The sequence below is a fragment of the Pleurodeles waltl genome, chromosome 3_2, assembly GCF_031143425.1.
Source record: "Pleurodeles waltl isolate 20211129_DDA chromosome 3_2, aPleWal1.hap1.20221129, whole genome shotgun sequence".
Lineage (NCBI taxonomy): Eukaryota > Metazoa > Chordata > Amphibia > Caudata > Salamandridae > Pleurodeles > Pleurodeles waltl.
Genome location: NC_090441.1, coordinates 216,146,592 through 216,170,521, shown reverse-complemented (window position 1 = coordinate 216,170,521; position 23,930 = coordinate 216,146,592). Strand labels below are relative to the sequence as shown.

Sequence of the window (23,930 nt, the reverse complement as noted above, 5' to 3'; positions counted from 1 at the left end):
GAGTCCGCAAGCCAGAGGCTGAGCTAACTCCTGTTATCCCATTAAAACATACTAGGATTCACTACAAAATGTGCTTGTCTAACGTATTATATGTGGCCGCGAACTTTGCCAAATCCTTAACAAATGGACCCCAAACAATAGACCTTGTGCCACGGACCGTATTTGGCCACGGACCTGATTTGGAGGAAGCCAGATCATTTAACTTTGGATCAATCGGCATGAGGATCGACCTTCTCCTTTCGGTCAACACGGCCACGTTGGCATTGCCCAGTTGGCATACTGCCTGTTGTGCCCAACCGATCAAAATGTCCGGATTAACCGGACCCCCCAGACCTCTTTGCCAGGATCCCCATTTCCAGTATTTTCGTTCAGGGTCCTGAAAGGTCAAGTCGTTTATCCAGGCAGGATCGCCAGGCTCTGTCCAGCCATTTTTTTGGATCACAGGAACATTTCTTCATAAAATTGACCATCGTAGGGTCTACTTCAGGCTTCGACATGCGCGCGCGCGGTGCCGGTCAAGTCAACACAGAAACAATTAGTAGCAGAGATCTGGCTCAAGACCAGGGTTCAAGTCCCGCTTCGGCAGGTCTTGGGCTCAATTCCCCTTGACCAGATAATTCTCGCCTCGGTGCCTAATCTAATTCATGGGTCCCACTCTGCAACTCTGGGCAATAGCTTGCTTAATCTCCACAACGGCCCCAACAGCGCTTGGATGCCTGGCTTCACCCTGGAGTGGGCGCCTCACAGGGAAAAGCCAGGAGGGGTTCCATAGCGGTATGAGTACAGCGCCTTGAGACCCTAACGGGTGAGTAGTGCGCTATACAAGTGCAAAGTTTACAGTTTATAATCATTAGCAAAAGGCGTGCACTTAACTGGCCGCAGAGCAGCAAAGAAAGAGGGGGTTTTATGATGTCAGCACGCTTATATAGAGGTCTTTCTGTGGTTGGTCATGTGACTGTTTGATGTTCAGGTAAACGCGGTATTTTAATCATACGCAGAGCCCCAGTCCTGACATAAAATAACGTCTGTGCGCAAGGGTGGCTCTACACACGTGCTGATCATGGTGTCTCAAGGTCTGCGCGTGCGCAGTAGGGCACCGGAGAGGCAGCCTCCTGTCCCACGCCACGTCTGCGCACGCATGCGCAGTTACAAGCAACGGTCTTCCTGCCCGGAGTGGTGGGGTGGTCCGCATGCGCAGTCACAAGCTTCAGGCTCCCAGCCCACATGGTGTGCTGGTGCGCATGCGCAGTCTGAAGTGTTGGCTCCTCCCCCAGCCTGGAGTGTAGGCAGTACACCTGTGCGCTGTCACAAGCGAAGAGTCTAGACTGATGCGCATGCGCTATCAGAAGCTTGTGGGTCTCCTGCCCGGACTGGTGTGCCCGCGCGCGCCCGCTGTCGCATGCTTAGGGTCTTCCTGCTCACACTGATGTGCTGGTGCGCATGCGCAAGCGTAGTCTGAAGCGTCGGTCTCCCCGGCCATCCCGGAGTGCTGTGCTGGTGCGCATGCGCTGTCGCAAGTAAAGGGCCGGACTGCTGCGCATGCGTAGTCCCAAGCTTCGGGTCTTCCTGCCCGGACTGCTGTGCCAGTGCGCATGCGCAGTATCAGCCGTCCCAGCTGCATTACCGCAGGTGCTGCCACCCAGAGAGAGCCTGCGGCCCGGGTGAGGATCCAGTGACCCCGCTCTGACCCCCGGAGCAACCCCCGAGGAGGGTCCCCCAAGCAGCCATGTACCAGCCGGCCCCAGAGAAGGTGAGGCTCTCCCCTCTGCACCCGGGTGTGCGCAGGATCACACAGCTGCTGCGGTCTCAGGGCTCTATCGCGATACCCACAGGCATGTCGCGATAGCCGGACCCCCTTCCAGCAGAGTCAGTGCAGGCAGCAGCTGTCATCCTCCCAGGGCAGCCAAAGCATATGTGATTGGGGTTATGTAAGCTTCTCCTGTACTTCTTACTACTTATCAAACTTCAGGCCTGCACCCTTGAGGAGCTCCTCAGTAGATGCTTCATGAGCCTGAGGCCTGCAGCCTTGAGGAGCTCCTCAGTAAACACTTCATGAACCTGAGGCCTGCACCCTTGAGGAGCTCCTCAGTAGATGCTTCATGAGCCTGAGGCCTGCAGCCTTGAGGAGCTCCTCAGTAAACACTTCATGAACCTGAGGCCTGCAGCCTTGAGGAGCTCCTCAGTAGATGCTTCATGAGCCTGAGGCCTGCAGCCTGAGGAGCTCCTCAGTAGATACTTCATGAACCTGAGGCCTGCAGCCTTGACGAGCTCCTCAGTAGATACTTCATGAACCTGAGGCCTGCACCCTTGAGGAGCTCCTGAGTAGATGCTTCATGAGCCTGAGGCCTGCAGCCTTGACCTGCTCCTGAGTAGATGCTTCATGAGCCTGAGGCCTGCAGCCTTGACCTGCTCCTGAGTAGATGCTTCATGAGCCTGAGGCCTGCAGCCTTGAGGAGCTCCTCAGTAGATGCTTCATGAGCCTGAGGCCTGCAGCCTTGAGGAGCTCTTGAGTAGATGCTTCATGAACCTGAGGCTTGCAGCCTTGAGGAGCTCCTCAGTAGATGCTTCATAAACCTGAGGCCTGCAGCCTTGAGGAGCTCTTGAGTAGGTGCTTCATGAGCCTGAGGCCTGCAGCCTTGAGGAGCCCCTGAGTAGATGCTTCATGAGCCTGAGGCCTGCACCCTTGAGGAGCTCCTCAGTAGATACTTCATGAACCTGAGGCCTGCAGCCTTGAGGAGCTCCTCAGTAGATACTTCATGAACCTGAGGCCTGCAGCCTTGAGGAGCTCCTCAGTAGATACTTCATGAGCCTGAGGCCTGCAGCCTGAGGAGCTCCTCAGTAGATACTTCATGAACCTGAGGCCTGCAGCCTTGAGGAGCTCCTCAGTAGATACTTCATGAGCCTGAGGCCTGCAGCCTTGAGGAGCTCCTGAGTAGATGCTTCATGAACCTGAGGCCTGCAGCCTGAGGATCTCCAGAGTAGAGGCTTCATAAACCTGAGGCCTGCAGCCTTGAGGAGCTCCTCAGTAAACACTTCATGAACCTGAGGCTTGCAGCCTGAGGATCTCCTGAGTAGATGCTTCATAAACCTGAGACCTGCAGCCTTGAGGAGCTCCTCAGTAGATGCTTCATGAGCCTGAGACCTGCACCCTTGAGGAGCTCCTCAGTAAACACTTCATGAACCTGAGGCCTGCAGCCTTGAGCAGCTCCTGAGTAGATGCTTCATGAGCCTGAGGCCTGCAGCCTTGACGAGCTCCTCAGTAGATGCTTCATGAGCCTGAGGCCTGCACCCTTGAGGAGCTCCTGAGTAGATGCTTCATGAACCTGAGGCCTGCACCCTTGAGGAGCTCCTGAGTAGATGCTTCATGAGCCTGAGGCCTGCAGCCTGAGGATCTCCAGAGTAGAGGCTTCATAAACCTGAGGCCTGCAGCCTTGAGGAGCTCTTGAGTAGGTGCTTCATGAACCTGAGGCCTGCAGCCTTGAGGAGCTCCTCAGTAGATGCTTCATGAGCCTGAGGCCTGCAGCCTTGAGGAGCTCCTCAGTAGATGCTTCATGAGCCTGAGGCCTGCAACCTTGAGCAGCTCCTCAGTAGATGCTTCATGAGCCTGAGGCCTGCAGCCTGAGGATCTCCAGAGTAGATGCTTTATAAACCTGAGGCTTGCAGCCTTGAGGAGCTCCTGAGTAGATGCTTCATGAGCCTGAGGCCTGCAGCCTTGAGGAGCTCCTCAGTAGATGCTTCATAAACCTGAGGCCTGCACCCTTGATGAGCTCCTCAGTAAACACTTCATGAACCTGAGGCCTGCAGCCTTGAGGAGCTCCTCAGTAGATGCTTCATGAACCTGAGGCTTGCAGCCTGAGGATCTCCAGAGTAGATGCTTCATAAACCTGAGGCCTGCAGCCTGAGGATCTCCAGAGTAGATGCTTCATAAACCTGAGGCCTGCAGCCTTGAGGAGCTCCTCAGTAGATGCTTCATGAGCCTGAGACCTGCAGCCTTGAGGAGCTCCAGAGTAGATGCTTCATAAACCTGAGGCTTGCAGCCTTGAGGAGCTCCTGAGTAGGTGCTTCATGAACCTGAGGCCTGCAGCCTTGAGGAGCTCCAGAGTAGATGCTTCATAAACCTGAGGCCTGCAGCCTTGAGGAGCTCCTCAGTAGATACTTCATAAACCTGAGGCCTGCAGCCTTGAGGACCTCCTCAGTAAACACTTCATGAACCTGAGGCCTGCAGCCTTGAGGAGCTTCTCAGTAGATACTTCATGAGCCTGAGGCCTGCAGCCTTGAGGAGCTCCTCAGTAGATACTTCATGAACCTGAGGCCTGCACCCTTGAGGAGCTCCTGAGTAGATGCTTCATGAGCCTGAGGCCTGCACCCTTGAGGAGCTCCTCAGTAGATACTTCATGAACCTGAGGCCTGCAGCCTTGAGGAGCTCCTGAGTAGATGCTTCATGAGCCTGAGACCTGCAGCCTTGAGGAGCTCCTGAGTAGATGCTTCATAAACCTGAGACCTGCAGCCTTGAGGAGCTCTTGAGTAGGTGCTTCATGAACCTGAGACCTGCAGCCTTGAGGAGCTCCTCAGTAGATACTTCATGAGCCTGAGGCCTGCAGCCTGAGGAGCTCCTCAGTAGATACTTCATGAACCTGAGGCCTGCAGCCTTGAGGAGCTCCTCAGTAGATACTTCATGAACCTGAGGCCTGCACCCTTGAGGAGCTCCTGAGTAGATGCTTCATGAGCCTGAGGCCTGCAGCCTTGACCTGCTCCTGAGTAGATGCTTCATGAGCCTGAGGCCTGCAGCCTTGACCTGCTCCTGAGTAGATGCTTCATGAGCCTGAGGCCTGCAGCCTTGAGGAGCTCCTCAGTAGATGCTTCATGAGCCTGAGGCCTGCAGCCTTGAGGAGCTCTTGAGTAGATGCTTCATGAACCTGAGGCTTGCAGCCTTGAGGAGCTCCTCAGTAGATGCTTCATAAACCTGAGGCCTGCAGCCTTGAGGAGCTCTTGAGTAGGTGCTTCATGAGCCTGAGGCCTGCAGCCTTGAGGAGCCCCTGAGTAGATGCTTCATGAGCCTGAGGCCTGCACCCTTGAGGAGCTCCTCAGTAGATACTTGATGAACCTGAGGCCTGCAGCCTTGAGGAGCTCCTCAGTAGATACTTCATGAACCTGAGGCCTGCAGCCTTGAGGAGCTCCTCAGTAGATACTTCATGAGCCTGAGGCCTGCAGCCTGAGGAGCTCCTCAGTAGATACTTCATGAACCTGAGGCCTGCAGCCTTGAGGAGCTCCTCAGTAGATACTTCATGAGCCTGAGGCCTGCAGCCTTGAGGAGCTCCTGAGTAGATGCTTCATGAACCTGAGGCCTGCAGCCTGAGGATCTCCAGAGTAGAGGCTTCATAAACCTGAGGCCTGCAGCCTTGAGGAGCTCCTCAGTAAACACTTCATGAACCTGAGGCTTGCAGCCTGAGGATCTCCTGAGTAGATGCTTCATAAACCTGAGACCTGCAGCCTTGAGGAGCTCCTCAGTAGATGCTTCATGAGCCTGAGACCTGCACCCTTGAGGAGCTCCTCAGTAAACACTTCATGAACCTGAGGCCTGCAGCCTTGAGCAGCTCCTGAGTAGATGCTTCATGAGCCTGAGGCCTGCAGCCTTGACAAGCTCCTCAGTAGATGCTTCATGAGCCTGAGGCCTGCACCCTTGAGGAGCTCCTGAGTAGATGCTTCATGAACCTGAGGCCTGCACCCTTGAGGAGCTCCTGAGTAGATGCTTCATGAGCCTGAGGCCTGCAGCCTGAGGATCTCCAGAGTAGAGGCTTCATAAACCTGAGGCCTGCAGCCTTGAGGAGCTCTTGAGTAGGTGCTTCATGAACCTGAGGCCTGCAGCCTTGAGGAGCTCCTCAGTAGATGCTTCATGAGCCTGAGGCCTGCAGCCTTGAGGAGCTCCTCAGTAGATGCTTCATGAGCCTGAGGCCTGCAACCTTGAGCAGCTCCTCAGTAGATGCTTCATGAGCCTGAGGCCTGCAGCCTGAGGATCTCCAGAGTAGATGCTTTATAAACCTGAGGCTTGCAGCCTTGAGGAGCTCCTGAGTAGATGCTTCATGAGCCTGAGGCCTGCAGCCTTGAGGAGCTCCTCAGTAGATGCTTCATAAACCTGAGGCCTGCACCCTTGATGAGCTCCTCAGTAAACACTTCATGAACCTGAGGCCTGCAGCCTTGAGGAGCTCCTCAGTAGATGCTTCATGAACCTGAGGCTTGCAGCCTGAGGATCTCCAGAGTAGATGCTTCATAAACCTGAGGCCTGCAGCCTGAGGATCTCCAGAGTAGATGCTTCATAAACCTGAGGCCTGCAGCCTTGAGGAGCTCCTCAGTAGATGCTTCATGAGCCTGAGACCTGCAGCCTTGAGGAGCTCCAGAGTAGATGCTTCATAAACCTGAGGCTTGCAGCCTTGAGGAGCTCCTGAGTAGGTGCTTCATGAACCTGAGGCCTGCAGCCTTGAGGAGCTCCAGAGTAGATGCTTCATAAACCTGAGGCCTGCAGCCTTGAGGAGCTCCTCAGTAGATACTTCATAAACCTGAGGCCTGCAGCCTTGAGGACCTCCTCAGTAAACACTTCATGAACCTGAGGCCTGCAGCCTTGAGGAGCTTCTCAGTAGATACTTCATGAACCTGAGGCCTGCAGCCTTGAGGAGCTCCTGAGTAGATGCTTCATGAACCTGAGGCCTGCAGCCTGAGGATCTCCAGAGTAGATGCTTCATGAGCCTGAGACCTGCACCCTTGAGGAGCTCCTCAGTAAACACTTCATGAACCTGAGGCCTGCAGCCTTGAGCAGCTCCTGAGTAGATGCTTCATGAGCCTGAGACCTGCAGCCTTGAGGAGCTCCTGAGTAGATGCTTCATGAGCCTGAGACCTGCAGCCTTGAGGAACTCCTGAGTAGATGCTTCATGAGCCTGAGGCCTGCAGCCTTGACGAGCTCCTCAGTAGATGCTTCATGAGCCTGAGGCCTGCACCCTTGAGGAGCTCCTGAGTAGATGCTTCATGAACCTGAGGCCTGCACCCTTGAGGAGCTCCTGAGTAGATGCTTCATGAGCCTGAGGCCTGCAGCCTGAGGATCTCCATAGTAGAGGCTTCATAAACCTGAGGCCTGCAGCCTTGAGGAGCTCTTGAGTAGGTGCTTCATGAACCTGAGGCCTGCAGCCTTGAGGAGCTCCTCAGTAGATGCTTCATGAGCCTGAGGCCTGCAGCCTTGAGGAGCTCCTCAGTAGATGCTTCATGAGCCTGAGGCCTGCAGCCTTGAGCAGCTCCTCAGTAGATGCTTCATGAGCCTGAGGCCTGCAGCCTGAGGATCTCCAGAGTAGATGCTTTATAAACCTGAGGCTTGCAGCCTTGAGGAGCTCCTGAGTAGATGCTTCATGAGCCTGAGGCCTGCAGCCTTGAGGAGCTCCTCAGTAGATGCTTCATAAACCTGAGGCCTGCACCCTTGATGAGCTCCTCAGTAAACACTTCATGAACCTGAGGCCTGCAGCCTTGAGGAGCTCCTCAGTAGATGCTTCATGAACCTGAGGCTTGCAGCCTGAGGATCTCCAGAGTAGATGCTTCATAAACCTGAGGCCTGCAGCCTGAGGATCTCCAGAGTAGATGCTTCATAAACCTGAGGCCTGCAGCCTTGAGGAGCTCCTCAGTAGATACTTCATGAGCCTGAGACCTGCAGCCTTGAGGAGCTCCTCAGTAGATGCTTCATGAACCTGAGGCCTGCACCCTTGAGGAGCTCCTGAGTAGATGCTTCATGAGCCTGAGGCCTGCAGCCTGAGGATCTCCAGAGTAGAGGCTTCATAAACCTGAGGCCTGCAGCCTTGAGGAGCTCTTGAGTAGGTGCTTCATGAACCTGAGGCCTGCAGCCTTGAGGAGCTCCTCAGTAGATGCTTCATGAGCCTGAGGCCTGCAGCCTTGAGGAGCTCCTCAGTAGATGCTTCATGAGCCTGAGGCCTGCAGCCTTGAGCAGCTCCTCAGTAGATGCTTCATGAGCCTGAGGCCTGCAGCCTGAGGATCTCCAGAGTAGATGCTTTATAAACCTGAGGCTTGCAGCCTTGAGGAGCTCCTGAGTAGATGCTTCATGAGCCTGAGGCCTGCAGCCTTGAGGAGCTCCTCAGTAGATGCTTCATAAACCTGAGGCCTGCACCCTTGATGAGCTCCTCAGTAAACACTTAATGAACCTGAGGCCTGCAGCCTTGAGGAGCTCCTCAGTAGATGCTTCATGAACCTGAGGCTTGCAGCCTGAGGATCTCCAGAGTAGATGCTTCATAAACCTGAGGCCTGCAGCCTGAGGATCTCCAGAGTAGATGCTTCATAAACCTGAGGCCTGCAGCCTTGAGGAGCTCCTCAGTAGATACTTCATGAGCCTGAGACCTGCAGCCTTGAGGAGCTCCTCAGTAGATGCTTCATGAACCTGAGGCCTGCAGCCTTGAGGAGCTCCTGAGTAGATGCTTCATGAGCCTGAGGCCTGCAGCCTTGAGGAGCTCCTCAGTAGATGCTTCATGAGCCTGAGACCTGCAGCCTTGAGGAGCTCCTCAGTAGATGCTTCATAAACCTGAGGCCTGCACCCTTGATGAGCTCCTCAGTAAACACTTCATGAACCTGAGGCCTGCAGCCTTGAGGAGCTCCTCAGTAGATGCTTCATAAACCTGAGGCTTGCAGCCTGAGGATCTCCAGAGTAGATGCTTCATAAACCTGAGGCCTGCAGCCTTGATGAGCTCCTCAGTAAACACTTCATAAACCTGAGGCCTGCAGCCTTGAGGAGCTCCTCAGTAAACACTTCATGAACCTGAGGCCTGCAGCCTTGATGAGCTCCTCAGTAGATGCTTCATGAGCCTGAGACCTGCAGCCTGAGGAGCTCCAGAGTAGATGCTTCATAAACCTGAGGCTTGCAGCCTTGAGGAGCTTCTGAGTAGGTGCTTCATGAACCTGAGGCCTGCAGCCTTGAGGAGCTCCAGAGTAGGTGCTTCATGAACCTGAGGCCTGCAGCCTTGAGGAGCTCCTCAGTAAACACTTCATAAACCTGAGGCCTGCAGCCTGAGGAGCTCCTCAGTAAACACTTCATGAACCTGAGGCCTGCAGCCTTGAGGAGCTCCTCAGTAGATACTTCATAGACCTGAGGCCTGCAGCCTTGAGGAGCTCCTCAGTAGATGCTTCATGAGCCTGAGGCCTGCAGCCTTGAGGAGCTCCTCAGTAGATACTTCATAAACCTGAGGCCTGCAGCCTTGAGGAGCTCCTGAGTAGATGCTTCATGAGCCTGAGACCTGCAGCCTTGAGGAGCTCCTCAGTAGATGCTTCATGAGCCTGAGGCCTGCAGCCTTGAGGAGCTCCTCAGTAGATGCTTCATGAGCCTGAGGCCTGCAGCCTTGAGGAGCTCCTCAGTAGATACTTCATAGACCTGAGACCTGCAGCCTTGAGGAGCTCCTCAGTAGGTGCTTCATGAACCTGAGGCCTGCAGCCTGAGGATCTCCAGAGTAGATGCTTCATAAACCTGAGGCTTGCAGCCTTGACCTGCTCCTGAGTAGATGCTTCATGAACCTGAGGCCTGCAGCCTTGAGGAGCTCCAGAGTAGGTGCTTCATGAACCTGAGGCCTGCAGCCTTGAGGAGCTCTTGAGTAGGTGCTTCATGAGCCTGAGGCCTGCAGCCTTGAGGAGCTCCTCAGTAGATGCTTCATGAGCCTGAGGCCTGCAGCCTTGAGGAGCTCCTCAGTAGATGCTTCATGAGCCTGAGGCCTGCAACCTTGAGGAGCTCCTGAGTAGGTGCTTCATGAGCCTGAGGCCTGCAGTCTTGAGAAGCTCCCCAGTAGATACTTCATAGACCCGAGGCCTGCAGCCTTGAGGAGCTCCTGAGTAGGTGCTTCATGAGCCTGAGGCCTGCAGTCTTGAGAAGCTCCCCAGTAGATACTTCATAGACCCGAGGCCTGCAGCCTTGAGGAGCTCCTGAGTAGGTGCTTCATGAACCTGAGGCCTGCAGCCTTGACGAGCTCCTCAGTAGATACTTCATAGACCTGAGGCCTGTAAACCTGAGGCCTGCAGCCTTGAGGAGCTCCTCAGTAGATGCTTCATGAGCCTGAGGCCTGCAGCCTGAGGAGCTCCAGAGTAGATGCTTCATAAACCTGAGGCTTGCAGCCTTGAGGAGCTTCTGAGTAGGTGCTTCATGAACCTGAGGCCTGCAGCCTTGAGGAGCTCCAGAGTAGGTGCTTCATGAACCCGAGGCCTGCAGCCTTGAGGAGCTCTTGAGTAGGTGCTTCATGAACCTGAGGCCTGCAGCCTTGAGGAGCTCCTCAGTAGATACTTCATAAACCTGAGGCCTGCAGCCTTGAGGAGCTCCTCAGTAAACACTTCATGAACCTGAGGCCTGCAGCCTTGAGGAGCTCCTCAGTAGATGCTTCATGAGCCTGAGACCTGCAGCCTTGAGGAGCTCCAGAGTAGATGCTTCATAAACCTGAGGCTTGCAGCCTTGAGGAGCTCCTGAGTAGGTGCTTCATGAACCTGAGGCCTGCAGCCTTGAGGAGCTCCAGAGTAGATGCTTCATAAACCTGAGGCCTGCAGCCTTGAGGAGCTCCTCAGTAGATACTTCATAAACCTGAGGCCTGCAGCCTTGAGGACCTCCTCAGTAAACACTTCATGAACCTGAGGCCTGCAGCCTTGAGGAGCTTCTCAGTAGATACTTCATGAACCTGAGGCCTGCAGCCTTGACGAGCTCCTCAGTAGATACTTCATAGACCTGAGGCCTGCAGCCTTGACGAGCTCCTGAATAGATGCTTCATAAACCTGAGGCCTGCAGTCTTGAGAAGCTCCCCAGTAGATACTTCATAGACCTGAGGCCTGCAGCCTTGAGGAGCTCCTCAGTAGATACTTCATAGACCTGAGGCCTGCAGCCTTGAGGAGCTCCTCAGTAGATACTTCATAGACCTGAGGCCTGCAGCCTTGAGGAGCTCCTGAGTAGATACTTCATAAACCTGAGGCCTGCAGCCTTGAGGAGCTCCTGACTAGATGCTTCATAAACCTGAGGCCTGCAGCCTTGAGGAGCTCCTGAGTAGATACTTCATACACCTGATGCCTTGAGGTGCTCCTCAGTAAATACTTCATAATCCTGAGTCCTGCAGCCTTGAGCAGCTCCTGAGTAGATACTCCATGAGCCTGAGGCCTGCAGCCTGAGGAGCTCCTCAGTAGATGCTTCATGAACCTGAGGCCTGCAGCCTTGACGAGCTCCTCAGTAGATACTTCATAGACCTGAGGCCTGCAACCTTGACGAGCTCCTCAGTAGATACTTCATAATTCTGAGACCTGCAGCCTTGAGGAGCTCCTCAGTAGATACTTCATAAACCTGAGGCCTGCAGCCTTGAGAAGCTCCCCAGTAGATACTACATAAACTTGAGGCCTGCACCCTTGATGAGCTCCTCAGTAAATAATCCATAAACCTGAGGCCTGCACCCTTGACGAGCTCCTCAGTAAATACTTCATAAACCTGAGGCCTGCATCCTTGACAAGCTCCTTAGTAATTACTTCATAAACCTGAGACCTGCACCCTTGACGAGCTTCTCAGTAGATGCTTCATAAACTTGAGGCCTGCACCATTGACAAGCTCATAAACCTGAGACCTGCAGCCTTGACGAGCTCCTCAGTCAATACTTCATAAACTTGAGGTCTACACCCTTGACAAGCTCATAAACCTGAGGCCTGCACCCTTGACGAGCTCATAAACCTGAGGCCGGCACCCTTGACAAGCGCTTAAAGAGGCAGGGGCAGTGGCACTTGCTTTGGCTTAGGAATGAAGGCGCCATTTGTGTCATTGGTGGGTTTTAGCACTCAGTAATTCATCATACATGCACTCTGTCACTCACCCTTGCGCTCAGGCATGCATTTATCAATCCACTAACTCATTCATGCATTTATCGGTCCACTAACTCATTAATGCATTTATCAATCTACTAACATGTATGTATTTATCAGTCCACCAACTCATTCTCACATTTATCAATCCACTAACTCATGCATGCATTTATCAATCCACCAACTCAGGCATGCATTTATCAATCCACCAACTCATTCTCACATTTATCAACCCACCAACTCATTCATGCATTTATCAATCCACCAAATCATGCATGCATTTATCAATGCACCAACTCATTCATGCATTTATAAATCCACTAACTCATTGTTCAAGTCACCCTCTGACGCAACTGCAATAAAACACAAAAACTCAACAACGTTTGCAAAGTTAAAAGAATGCCAGTAGAAAAAGAAAACATGCAGTTGTCTAAACACAGCAGGCATATGCTGGTAATAGCAACAATAAACGTAGCAGCGGTGTCCATCTTACAAAGGTATTAAAAATAGTCTATTGTTTTCAAGTTCAAGCTTGGCCGCCACATTTAGAAAGAACGCGTTGGCCCCCTTGGAATAGTGGAATATTAGCTCCACACCCCTTGTCCTCTACCCAGTCACTTACCTATGGGAATTGTCACCCAATCATAGGACAGAAAAGCAAACAGCCCCACCCATCCCCAGCCGAGTACTAGAGTAGTATTTCCCCAGCACTTCCTTTTTTGTTTCCTGTCGTGGATAGAATCCAGGGAATTATGATGCCTTTGCCGGCAACGATGTAGAGCACGTTTTTTGTGTCCTTGCTTGGTGAAGACACCTCTTGGAACAGATTCCCGAACATTAATGTGGTGGCAACAAAGGACTCTGTCTGGCAGGCTCCAGTGTTCCAGGATTCCATGAACATCAAGGCATATTGAGTACTTTTTTGCGATTCTCGATCGGCAGGATAAGAGTGCTCTGCTCACACAAGCGCTTTAGTTCGTTTGTAGTGTCTGCTTTGCACACACATAGCAGCCTCCGGGTTCTCTTCCGGGCTGTGGTTTTAAAAGAGGACAATCTCTCCATTATCTTCCCTTAGACAACACAGTTAAGTGCCCTGTAGGAGTTATATGTGGAGACTCTTGCCGACTAACCTGAGAGGTTGTTTCGGCGACGCTTAAGTCATCCTCATTTATGGGGAAACTGAAAAGAAGACTCTAAAGGGAAGTTGTAGAAGCCTTTTATTTAGGGTACAACACTGGTGCGTCTCCTGTCCTGCCAAGCAGGTCCTTCACTGATAGGAATCATAACTTTCTCATTGAGCTCTGTCTGACGACTCCAGGGAAGTAACCAAGGCAGGGGAAAGGCGGAGGAACCTGTATAAAAGGAAATTACGATTCGGAAGAACCTTAAACACTTCTTCCTTCGATAATTGAGAAACAAAATGCTGTAAATGGAGCATTGAAGCACAATAATGTGAGTAACAGTTTCGAAGATACCTGCAAATTCCAAATTGCATTTGAAGTTAAAATATGGCTAAAATAAGTACCACATGTATAGCTCTTGTTACAACTAACACCAAGGTAAAAACTAAGAGGCATGGGAATCTTAAAAGGAGGATGAGGCTAACAAAGACTAAAAGGTTAGGTAACTTCATTTGATAGTGTCTGTGCACACCACGAGTTGTACCTTTCTTTGATCTCTTCTATTGCTCCTGGTGCTGTTGTGTGAATTTTCTCCATTCTTGAATGAATCTATACCCTGTAACATTTTCCTGGGACAATGTGCCAATCTGTCTATGCTCCACATGTGACCATCTTCTACGATCTTCTCATTCTTTTTTACTTTTTTGATTCTTTCTGGTTTGTGATATTTGTCAAATTTGTTTTGATGAATAAAGGTTCCTTAACCACAGCCCATTGTGCAACTTTGCAATCTTTGGATTTGTTCCAATTCTTTAGAACTTTTTCCCTCAACTCCTGTTTATTCATCAAAATACTTTTTTTTAATCCTAGAAAAGTACATAAAATGGAATTCCACAGCTACTGAAATATATTTTGAAATGCTTGTGCAGTTGACTCAGTTATTTAACTATTGTGTGTTAGGAAAAATCTGACACCCTACAGCCTCTCATTTCACACTCTTTGTAAAACAGGTCAGACAGTTCACTTAACAAAATCCTTGAACTCTGCAGTTAGAGAAGTCAACTGACTTCTGACCTCTTTCTCTGAACACAGAGCGAATGTGACATGCTAAAAAGATTTAAAGGCATTTTATTGCTTTCTAATCAGCTTGTTGCTATTTCTACATAACCTGTTCTTTTCCATGCAGCGCCTGCTACTCATGTGATGAGGCCTGTGCTATATAAATGCTACAATGAATCAAAGTCCCAGCATAGTTTCTGGGCAACTCATGGTACAGAATTATTTTTTCACACTAGTCTGACCATCTCCTTGGATAATGTCCAATAGGTCTTTTGCAGCTCAGGACCTGGTGGCCCTTTAATTACTTGGTAAAAGGATATTTCATGTCTCAGTATCCGATGCAGGAAGGAAATATTCATGACTTAACATCCAATGGTTATTGCTTTATTTATGGTTGCCTTATAATGCCTGCCTGCCTTTCTCGCTCTGGCATGCGCACCCTCTTTTTCTTCTTCTCTTTGTTTCTGTCCTCTCTTCTGTTTTTCTTTCTTTCTTTCTCTCTACTTTCTTTCCCTGTCCCTCTTTCCATCCTGAGGGTCTTTGAAAAAAAAAAAAAAATGATTGAAAGGCCACTGTGGTCTGCAGACCTGAGCTCACATTTTTTTCTCTCAAAGCGTCTCTCACATCTTCTACCATTAACATAGGAACTGCTTGGGAGATAAAGCTGCCAGCTGGTTGGCAAACTAGATTTAGAAGGGGCCACCATCGCTCATAATGGTCATTTCATGTGTCTGAATTAAATATAATGGCTGTGTTGAGGAACAATTTTTAAAGGTTCAGTGTCCAATACCATGGTTTAGCACATGTTGGATGCTACTTTGTGAATACCTGTTGTATGTTTTCTAGGACTATGGCCGTCATTACAACCTCAGCGGTCTTTCAAAAAGAGCGCCGAGGCTGCGGGAGACAATACCGCCAGTGCCGGCGGTATTTCTGGCTCCCTATTATGACTTTTCCGCTGGGCCAGCGGACGGTAACAGAGTTACTCTCCGCTGGCCCAGCGGAAAAGGCACATCAACATTGCTGCCGGCTCGTAATAGAGCCGGCGGCAATGCTAATGTGCAGCGGGTGCAGTAGCACCCGTCATCCATTTCACTGTCCGAAATTCGGGCAGTCAAATGCGCGACGGGGCTATGCCTGGGGGCCCCTGCACTACCCATGCCAAGTGCATGGGCAGTGCAGGGGCACCCAGGGGCACTCTGAGTCCCCCTTACCTCCAGCCTTTCCGTGGTGGTGTTTACTGCCATGGCCAGGCTGGCGGTCGGGGACTCATAATCCCCAGGGCAGGGGTGCTTGCACTGCTGCCCTGGGGATTATGACCGGGCGGTATAGTGGAGGGGCCGGCAGTATGGCCGTGGCTACTGCACCACGGTCATAATAGCTGGAGTAACACCACCAGCCTGTTGGTGGTGTTACCGCTGGCTGCCAGGGTCGTAATGAGGCCCTATGTATGGTATCAATTTAGAGATGCACTATCTCCTAAACTATTACTCGCTGATGTTCAGGGGCACAGTACTCTTTATCTTTGCAGCTTGCATTCTCTGTCGCTCATTGTCTCTTAGGAGTTCCGCTTATGTTGCCATTTCCTTCAGATAATCATTTTTTTTAAACAACTTTGCTGTTTTAAATAGCTCAATTTTGGCCTTAACTGGAGCACTGAACTGTACTACACTTCTGTTTGTGTTTTTATTGTTTTGTCGGAGGGGGCAATTTCTTTTTGTTTTTTTGGGTATGGGTGACTATGCTTGGGTCAAAATCTCGAGCTTTTGAGCCAAGGCTGGGGTCAAACCTGGTTACACAGTTCCAAAGTTGACAATTCAAACCACTAGACAAATCTCTTTTCTAAAGGTACACTTATTGTAGATTGTTAATATTTCTCTCACTGTGATCATAAGGTCGTTCTCTTCATTGTAAGATGTTAATATTTCTCCCGTCATGAACGTAAGGTTGTTCTCTTGGAACAACTTAGTTAATATTTTCTATTTCACAGAGTGTCCCATGTGTCCTCATAACATTCCATCCTTGAAGAGAGCAAAAAATGGCAATGCCAGTAGTGCTTACCTTTTGAAAGACCGCGATGTTTGATTTGCTAGTGCTTATTTGCATTGGCATAAGGTAATTTCAAAATGGTCACCAGGGCATAATCGCACATGCACACCTGTCGTGGAGTGTATTTTATAATAAAGGAAAGCCATTCCAAGATGTCCACCAACACGCGCTCATTGTCATGTGTCATGATGTCAATGGGTTAGTGTCTGTCAAGTCTGGGCAGCCCATTCCCTCTGCTCTCAGCACCAGTCACACCAGAAGTGCTTCTCAAGAAACGTCTCTTTGATCCTAGATGTATGGGGAGAAAGAAGCACAGCACAGTCTTTTCTTGGCCAGGTATAACTCCATACTGATGCACCTGAGCTTCTCCAGAAGTCCATGTGGATATTAAGATGTAGTTTTGGTTGACGAGTTCTTCTCCATTTTAACGGGTGTGGGCACTGGCGACAACTCGGGCCAGTCTAAAGATGTACCATCTTCAAAATCCAAACCCATGGGCAGACACTGACCCTCCCCTCCCCACACATACGTTTTCAAAGATGACAAGTGGACATGTAACAGGTGGTCACAGAAATGTGTAAACTTATCTCAAGTGAGGATTGTCTGCTTGCCAAATAACTTACTTTATAGAACAAAGGGAATTACCCCAGATGATCATCCTTGGATCATCACCCTCTGCCTGGGACGACTCCTGGTGGCCCCCTGCCCTGGGCAGCGCACCCAAACCAACGGACCACGCACGCAACCTGGGCTTCATCCTGGACTCCTCCCTCTCGATGACCAGACAAGTCAACCCCGTCTCATCATCATGCTTCAACATCCTATGCATGCTCCGAAAGATCTTCCGATGGATCCCCACCGAAACCAGGAAGACGGTCACCCAGGCACTCGTCACCAGCCGACTGGACTACGGTAACACCCTCTACACCGGAACCACGGTCAAACTACAGAAAAGACTCCAACGCATCCAGAACGCCTCCGCACGCCTCATCCTTGACATCCCCCGACACAGCCACATCTCCGGACACCTGAGAGACTTGCACTGGCTCCCCGTCAGCAAGAGAATCACGTTCCGCCTCCTCACCCACGCACACAAGGCCCTCCACGACCTGGGCCCCAGGTACCTCAACAACCGCCTGACCTTCTACACTCCCACCCGCCAGCTACGATCGACCAGCCATGCCCTCGCCGCCGTGCCACGCATCAGAAAAGTCACCATGGGAGGAAGATCCTTCTCCTACCTGGCAGCCAAGACTTGGAACTCCCACCCCATCCACCTCCGTCTGACCCAAGACCACCTCTCCTTCAGGAAGCAACTCAAGACCTGGCTGTTTGAGCAGTAGCGGTCCCCCCTCCCCCAGCGCCTTGAGACCCTCCGGGTGAGTAGCGCGCTATACAAATTTCTTGATTGATTGATTGTTCCAAGGCAAGTTTGGACATCTTGAGCAGAGGTTTCTCACTTCTAGGCTGACGTGAGCGCTGAAGAACCATAGCCTCCAGCCGGTCCCGGTTCGTTCTCTGTTTTGATGTAGCATTTTTGTCTACAAAGGGGAAAATGTCTTGCTCCATCCCAGGCTACCTGAATAGGCCACATCACACCCACTTCACAAAGGACGCCCTCCCCATGGTACATGCAAAACCTATTGATAGCATGTGCTGTCATTAGCACGAAGGCTCCAGTGGAAGTGAGGGACCCGATTAGAAAGACTCCCACCTTCTAGCATGTGTTCTGCCACTGACACGCCAGCCTCTCCATAGTCTGGTAGAAAGGAGCTTCTGTCCTCCATGGTGTGTTACACCTTGGGTTTGATCAATCCGCATATACAATACAAAGCCCGAAAATATTTCACAAATGCCTGTGTTCGGACTCTGGGTTGAGTGACAGAATCGCTGCTTCTTTGTAGAGAGGCTACCTGCACACACAAGTACAAATCACACGGCACTTAGAAATGTGAAGAACACAGTGCTGGGTTGAAAGTGATTGCATATGTACAAGAACGTCAGTGTCGTCTTTCACTGGCCTTGGTACCTGACTGTGCCATGTATATTGTTCTCTTGCAGGTCCCTATTACAATGCTTGATGTCTCTTCGTACTTCTCGGGAGAGGAGTGGAAGCTCTTGCACGACTGGCAGAAGGACCTTTACAAGAACGTGATGAACGAGATCCACCAGGCCTTGGTCTCCCTTGGTAATGTTAAACAACCTTTACACTTTGAAAAATGTTCCAGAAGTCTGCCATAATACAATATTATGACCCATGTTTACTTTTATGATTGACTTTTTTAGTTGAACAATTACGATACATTTCAGATATGAATAACTGCCTCACATATCATACATTTCCAGTTTTAACCACAGACATCATAGCCTCAGCTCTGAGTAGATCAGTGTAATAATTACCACCTGCTATGAGTTCAGCCCTCACAAACGGGGCATACCATCTCTGCGCTCCAAACAATGTATCTCTTGGAATTAACCTGACATTTTTCTCCGAGTTTTGCTTAAAGTAATCTGTAGTTCAGGCTTTAACAAACCTGCTAGTAAAATCTGCACAACACAACTTTTTCTTGCAATCCCTTGGCAAACAAGGGTTAACACAGGGTTTAGAGTTTCTGGTTAACTTGTAATCGAGGCTAAAAGTGATTTGCCCAGAATCACACAAATTGTCAGTTAAGTGCAAGAGTTGGGAGTAGAAGCAGCAATTCGGGTATCGAAATTGCAGCTTAGCAAAAAGACCTTGTATCATCCTTAGATTCTATCCATCTTGCTCAAGAATATCGAACAAGCACAGCATTTCTACTGTGCAAATCTTTCTTTGAAGTTAAAGGTATGTAACCTCCCTATATCCACATCATCTTTTGTTCCTCCAAGACCCTCTCTAATTCACTAAGTAAAAGAAGCTTCAGAATAATGTAAATAACTTCCTCATTAACCTTATTGCTAGGCTTGCTTAATTTTTACCAAAGAATACTCATTTCCGTTATATTTGGGTTAATCTGCACATATTCATGGCTGCTTTGAATATGAATTAAGAGCGTCAGGTTGCTGTCTATTAATGAAGAATAGGATTCAGCAGATTCACGTATATTGGGATCATTCTGTTTACCCTTACATGTCATTAGAAGTTAAATTGGATCCTAATATACACCTGCAGGGCTCGAAACATCTACTCAAGCACTCGCTGTGGCGAGTCTTATTTGATCAGGTCGAGCTATGTTTAGGACTTACTCGCCCCTTCTGGCGAGTTGACAAAGAACAGGTGTTCTGTTCAGTTGAAAGGTGGAGGGGCCATAAAAGATGCTTTTAAAACTTGTTCTTATGTCACATTTGCTCTGTGGTCACAGACTGAGGTCAAGAGTCAGTCTGTCTTACAATTAGTTTCCTTCTGATTGCAGAGTTCCAGGCTTTTGTAAGTTGAACTGTGTTACCTGCTGTTTAGAATGTAAAATAAAAGGATATAGGGTGTCAGGTTTTTCCTAACACACAACATTTAAATGATTAAGGCAACTGTGCAACCATTTCAAAATATATTTCAGTAATTGTGAAAGCCCATTTTTTTATATTTCTGTCTGATTGAAAAATATATTTTAATAGGATGAAAACAAATCAGAATACTTTACGTGTTGATGTGCAAAGGATATGTTTTCTGAAACCCAATTTTCACAGATTGTTAATGCACTATATCGTTTTATCAGTAAAGCTGCAAGTTAGTGGAGAGGTTTTTGGACATTTGTTGTGTGTTGTAAACAAACAAATCAGGTACACTTCTCTGTTAATGAGATACAGCAGTCAAACACAGTCATGGAGGTATATTTATTTAAGCTTGAGCTTAGAGAGATATGAAGCAGTCAACTTCCAAGCATACTCTGCCAGTCACAGCTGGCGCAATGCTTTTATACCATTTAAGCATCATCGACATATATTTGAATGGCTGAGTAATGCGTGTGCATAATATAAAATATGTAACTTAAGTTGAAGAAAAACATTGACAGTTTTGTCATCTGCTGTTTGTCTTCCTTTCTTATCTACCTGATTTTTTAGTTCTTGAAAGCAAAGGGGAAGCTAACCATAATAAACAGTTCATGGACTTTTACCCTCCTTGGCCTAACTGAAAAATCCAGGGTTTTTACAGCGGCAGGGTTCATGAAATCACAGTGAAGACAGCAAAATTAAAGAAGAGGTGTTCAGTCTCACATTTCTGCTCCTACAAACCACCCTTTGAACATCTGGTCAACATGTTGTTATAAATTAGTGCAGTCACTTCTTCCCACTGTATTATGACGCTTCAAACATGAATATTACTTGGTGGCAGAATGCACAAATTGGTACATGCCTGACAGCAAATGGGCAGCATATTTACAGATAAACAAACAGCTAATATTACAATGCATTTACCTATAGTCTGACCTCAGACTCCAGATAGAGAAGAAATTTCATCCCTATGACGAATTGTTTACATCTTTACCTCATGACACTATCATTGAAGGCATCCCTGTAGGGTGAACCTTCTCCTTTGACAGAACAACCCAGTGGTACCACTATTTCATCTCTCTATTTGTGTCTGCCTTCAGCACTCTTCTGGCTAGAAAACTAGGCGATCACTGCTATAAATTGAATATAACAAAAATCATAAAGCGTCAAACTTAAAGACAACAAAGGCATCCAGTGTTGTGTTACAGAAGGATGTTTTAGACAAATCCAGCAAACCAAGACATTTAGGGCCATATGTACGAACACTTTTTCCCATAGACACAGAATGGGTAAAAACCTTTGCTACATCTGGCCCTTAATTCCTTGTGATAGGTGTTCATCATTCGTACGGCAACGTTTTCACTGTAGTCTTTGGAACGGTAGTCGTGCAGATCTTCAGTAAGCATGGTGTTATTTAAATCCAGTAATGTCAGGAAGTATAGACCACACAATCAGATGGCGAAGAATATTAGGGTAGTAATGATGATCAGGGCAAATGGTATTCACAGTCTTTATGTCAGCATGGTTCCTTACATCATAATTGTTTCTCCTGAGTAGTTGGGCCCCTTTGTTCCCTATTTCTTCACCATCACTAGGCCGCAGGATTTCACCAGTACTTTGTTGCTTTGGACCGGATAGTAAACTATTGTTGGTTGGGCCAGGAAGATGGACTTCAGAGCGTGGACTTCAGCGCCCTTTATGGGCTGAGGTGGCACAATCGTTGGGCAGTGATTTGTGCTGCAGCCAGTGGTGGGGTCTGAGGCAAGGGAGCTCTTTTCACATGTGAGGCATGAATCAAATTTTTATATTCTGTACACTTCACGCCTGTTTGTGTTGCCACCAGAACTTGTACGAGGCCCTTCCAGCCCGGGTGTAGACAGTCAGATCTCTAAAAGTTCTTAACCATCACCCATTCGCCAGGTTGAAGCTTGTGTCTAGGCCCCTGCAGAGGCAATGCATCTTTCCCCTGTTTATTAATGGCAGAAACATGTTTTGTCCATTCAAGACAATTCACATGGAGCAGTGCATCAGTTATTTGTGCTGTTAACAATATTTTTGGGATGCCCCCTCAACGGGTGAGGGGCTGTCCAGTCACTATTTCATGTGGACTGAGATGTGTTACAGTATCTGAGGTAGTTTGTATACTCATAAGGGCAAGTGGCAAGACATCCACCCAAGTAAATGTGAATTCTGCACATATTTTGGCTATCTTGGCCTTCAGGATGCCATTTCTTGGTTCACTGGCACCGGCTGCTTCTGGGTGATATGCAGAATGCAATTTCTGTTGTACTCCCATTGTAGACCAGTTCCATTACCTTATTAACGAGGTGCACCCTGTTATCACTAGACATCATCCGGAGCAAACCAAAGCATGGAAATAATTTTTTCGGCAAGCATTTTAGCTATGGTCATAGTATAGCATGGCATCGCTTAGCAGGGTAGCATTTGATCCACTTGCTGAACATTCATCCCACAGTCAGTACAGTCAGTTCATTGGCAAATGTTCAAAGGGTACCTCAGCAGGTGCAAACTGCTCCGCGGCGGTAGAAATTCCTTTCCCAGCATTATACTGGGTGCATACCATGTTATTTGTACATATTTTGGCTGCAATAGCGTTTTCCCAAAACAGTTTCATGCTGTATACAGGGCCATCTCTTCCCGAATGAGAAGGGCCATGCTTCAAAAATGTCATAAAATATACCAATTTGTCAGATAGCATGAATCAATAATCATCCTTCCAACAGCCATTCACCAGAGAACCATATTCTTGCCATTTTGTATCTCTTCTTTAGTTGCTCGTGTTTGCGAATCTGCTGTTCCCCTCTCACTGAAGTCATATGCACTTTCTTTCTCTTCTATAAACATTCGACTAGAAACATGTTAACGATGTGACCTTCTGTGCTGCTTGTCTGGCTGTTCCATCAGCAAAAGCATTACCCTTGCCTATCTTTTTGTATGCATTATTGACAATACCTTCTTTTTTTGACAATGATAAAGCATTCAATAATTTAACAATCAGTTAACCATATTGTATTTTTATTCCTTGAGACGTGAGAAAACCTCTTCCTGCCCAAAGCCTGCCAAAATTATGTGCAACTCCAAACGCATTTTAACTATCGGTATATATATTCACAGGTAATCCAGCGCTCAGCTCACAGACCCTTATTAATCCTAATAATTTGGCTGCTTGTGCTGATAATTCTAATAGTCTACAAGTTTCAATGACGCTGTGTAAGGTGGTCACAGCACAGGCTGCAGTAGTTGTCCCATCGTTAAGCTGAAAGCAAGAGCCCCACAAGTCACCATTGCTTTCTTTCATTTGTGTGTCCTGTAAATCTGTTCTCCCTTAGGGCTGTTCTTCTGTAATTAGTACACAATTTTGGGGTGTATAAGTATCATTCCGTGAAAGGGGCAAGAGGGTTGATGGATTAAGTGTGTTACATTGATGTATGGTAAAATGATGACTGAACAAACATAACTCAGTATGTGTTAGTTTGGCATTTGTGAAGTGTTGAGTTTGCACTTTATTTAACAGTATATCTACAAAGTGAGGTACATACAGATGTACTTTGCGTCCAAGAATCCATATTTCTGCTTGTTGTAGAGAAACATCTGCTGATACAGTTGCAGGCAGGCGTGCCTATAAGGCTCGAGCAGCCGTGTCTAAGGTGGTGGGGCAATAAGCGCAGGGTTTTTTCCTGTTACTCTATTGTTGTGTAAGAACAGCAGGTGTGCACCCATCTTGTTCATGTACAAAAAGCTAAAATTCTTTAGTATAGTCAGGCGTTCCAAGAGCAAGAGCGTTACAAAGTGCCTGTTTGATTAGCAAAAAAACTATTCTGGTGTTTGGTTAACCATGGTAAAGGTTGTCGGGTGTCTTTAGCCGTGAGGTTTAGCAAGTGTTTGGAAAGAAGGCAAAAGTTAGTTACTTGGTGTTGTGTAGGGGTTTCAATGTCTAATATAACTTTCACTCTTAGAGGGTCAGGTCTCCTTTCCTTCTTTAACAGGTGTCCTAAATAGGCAACCTCCTGTTGAACAAATTTCAATTTAGTGGGAGATACCTTACAGCCATGTGTAGCAAGGAAATATAATAATGCAATGGAGTCAGAAGCACAGTCTGGTTAACTAGTGCTGGCCAATAATGTATCATCTATGTAGTGGATGAGAGATGTGGTTGGTGTCAACTGAAAGGTGTCTACTTGTGCTGTTAGTGCCTGTGAGTAAAAATCACAAACCTCTAAACATCTCCTTAGTGGGGTCATCACCCTTTTTTAATACGGGGAGAATCGCGCTATGATATGGGGAAACCCGTATCTCTCTTCTCACCCTGTACCTAAGTAAGGGCCTGATTTAGAACAACTGTGATGGACATCCCGTCTGCCG

At 48.6% G+C, this 23,930-nt stretch overlaps 1 protein-coding gene across 4 annotated transcripts in view; it reads left to right on the top strand.

Moving 5' to 3' along the window:
- Positions 1-1,588: 1,588 nt before the first annotated feature.
- Positions 1,589-23,930, top strand: part of LOC138286719 (zinc finger protein 25-like) — a 91,285-nt gene continuing 68,943 nt past the window's right edge. For all 4 annotated transcript variants that reach the window (XM_069227235.1, XM_069227234.1, XM_069227233.1 and 1 more), the window contains exons 1-2: positions 1,589-1,750; positions 18,138-18,264. In XM_069227235.1, the coding sequence (XP_069083336.1) occupies positions 1,727-1,750; positions 18,138-18,264 (151 nt within the window). In that variant the 5' untranslated portion in view covers positions 1,589-1,726. The remainder of the gene's footprint in view (positions 1,751-18,137; positions 18,265-23,930) is intronic.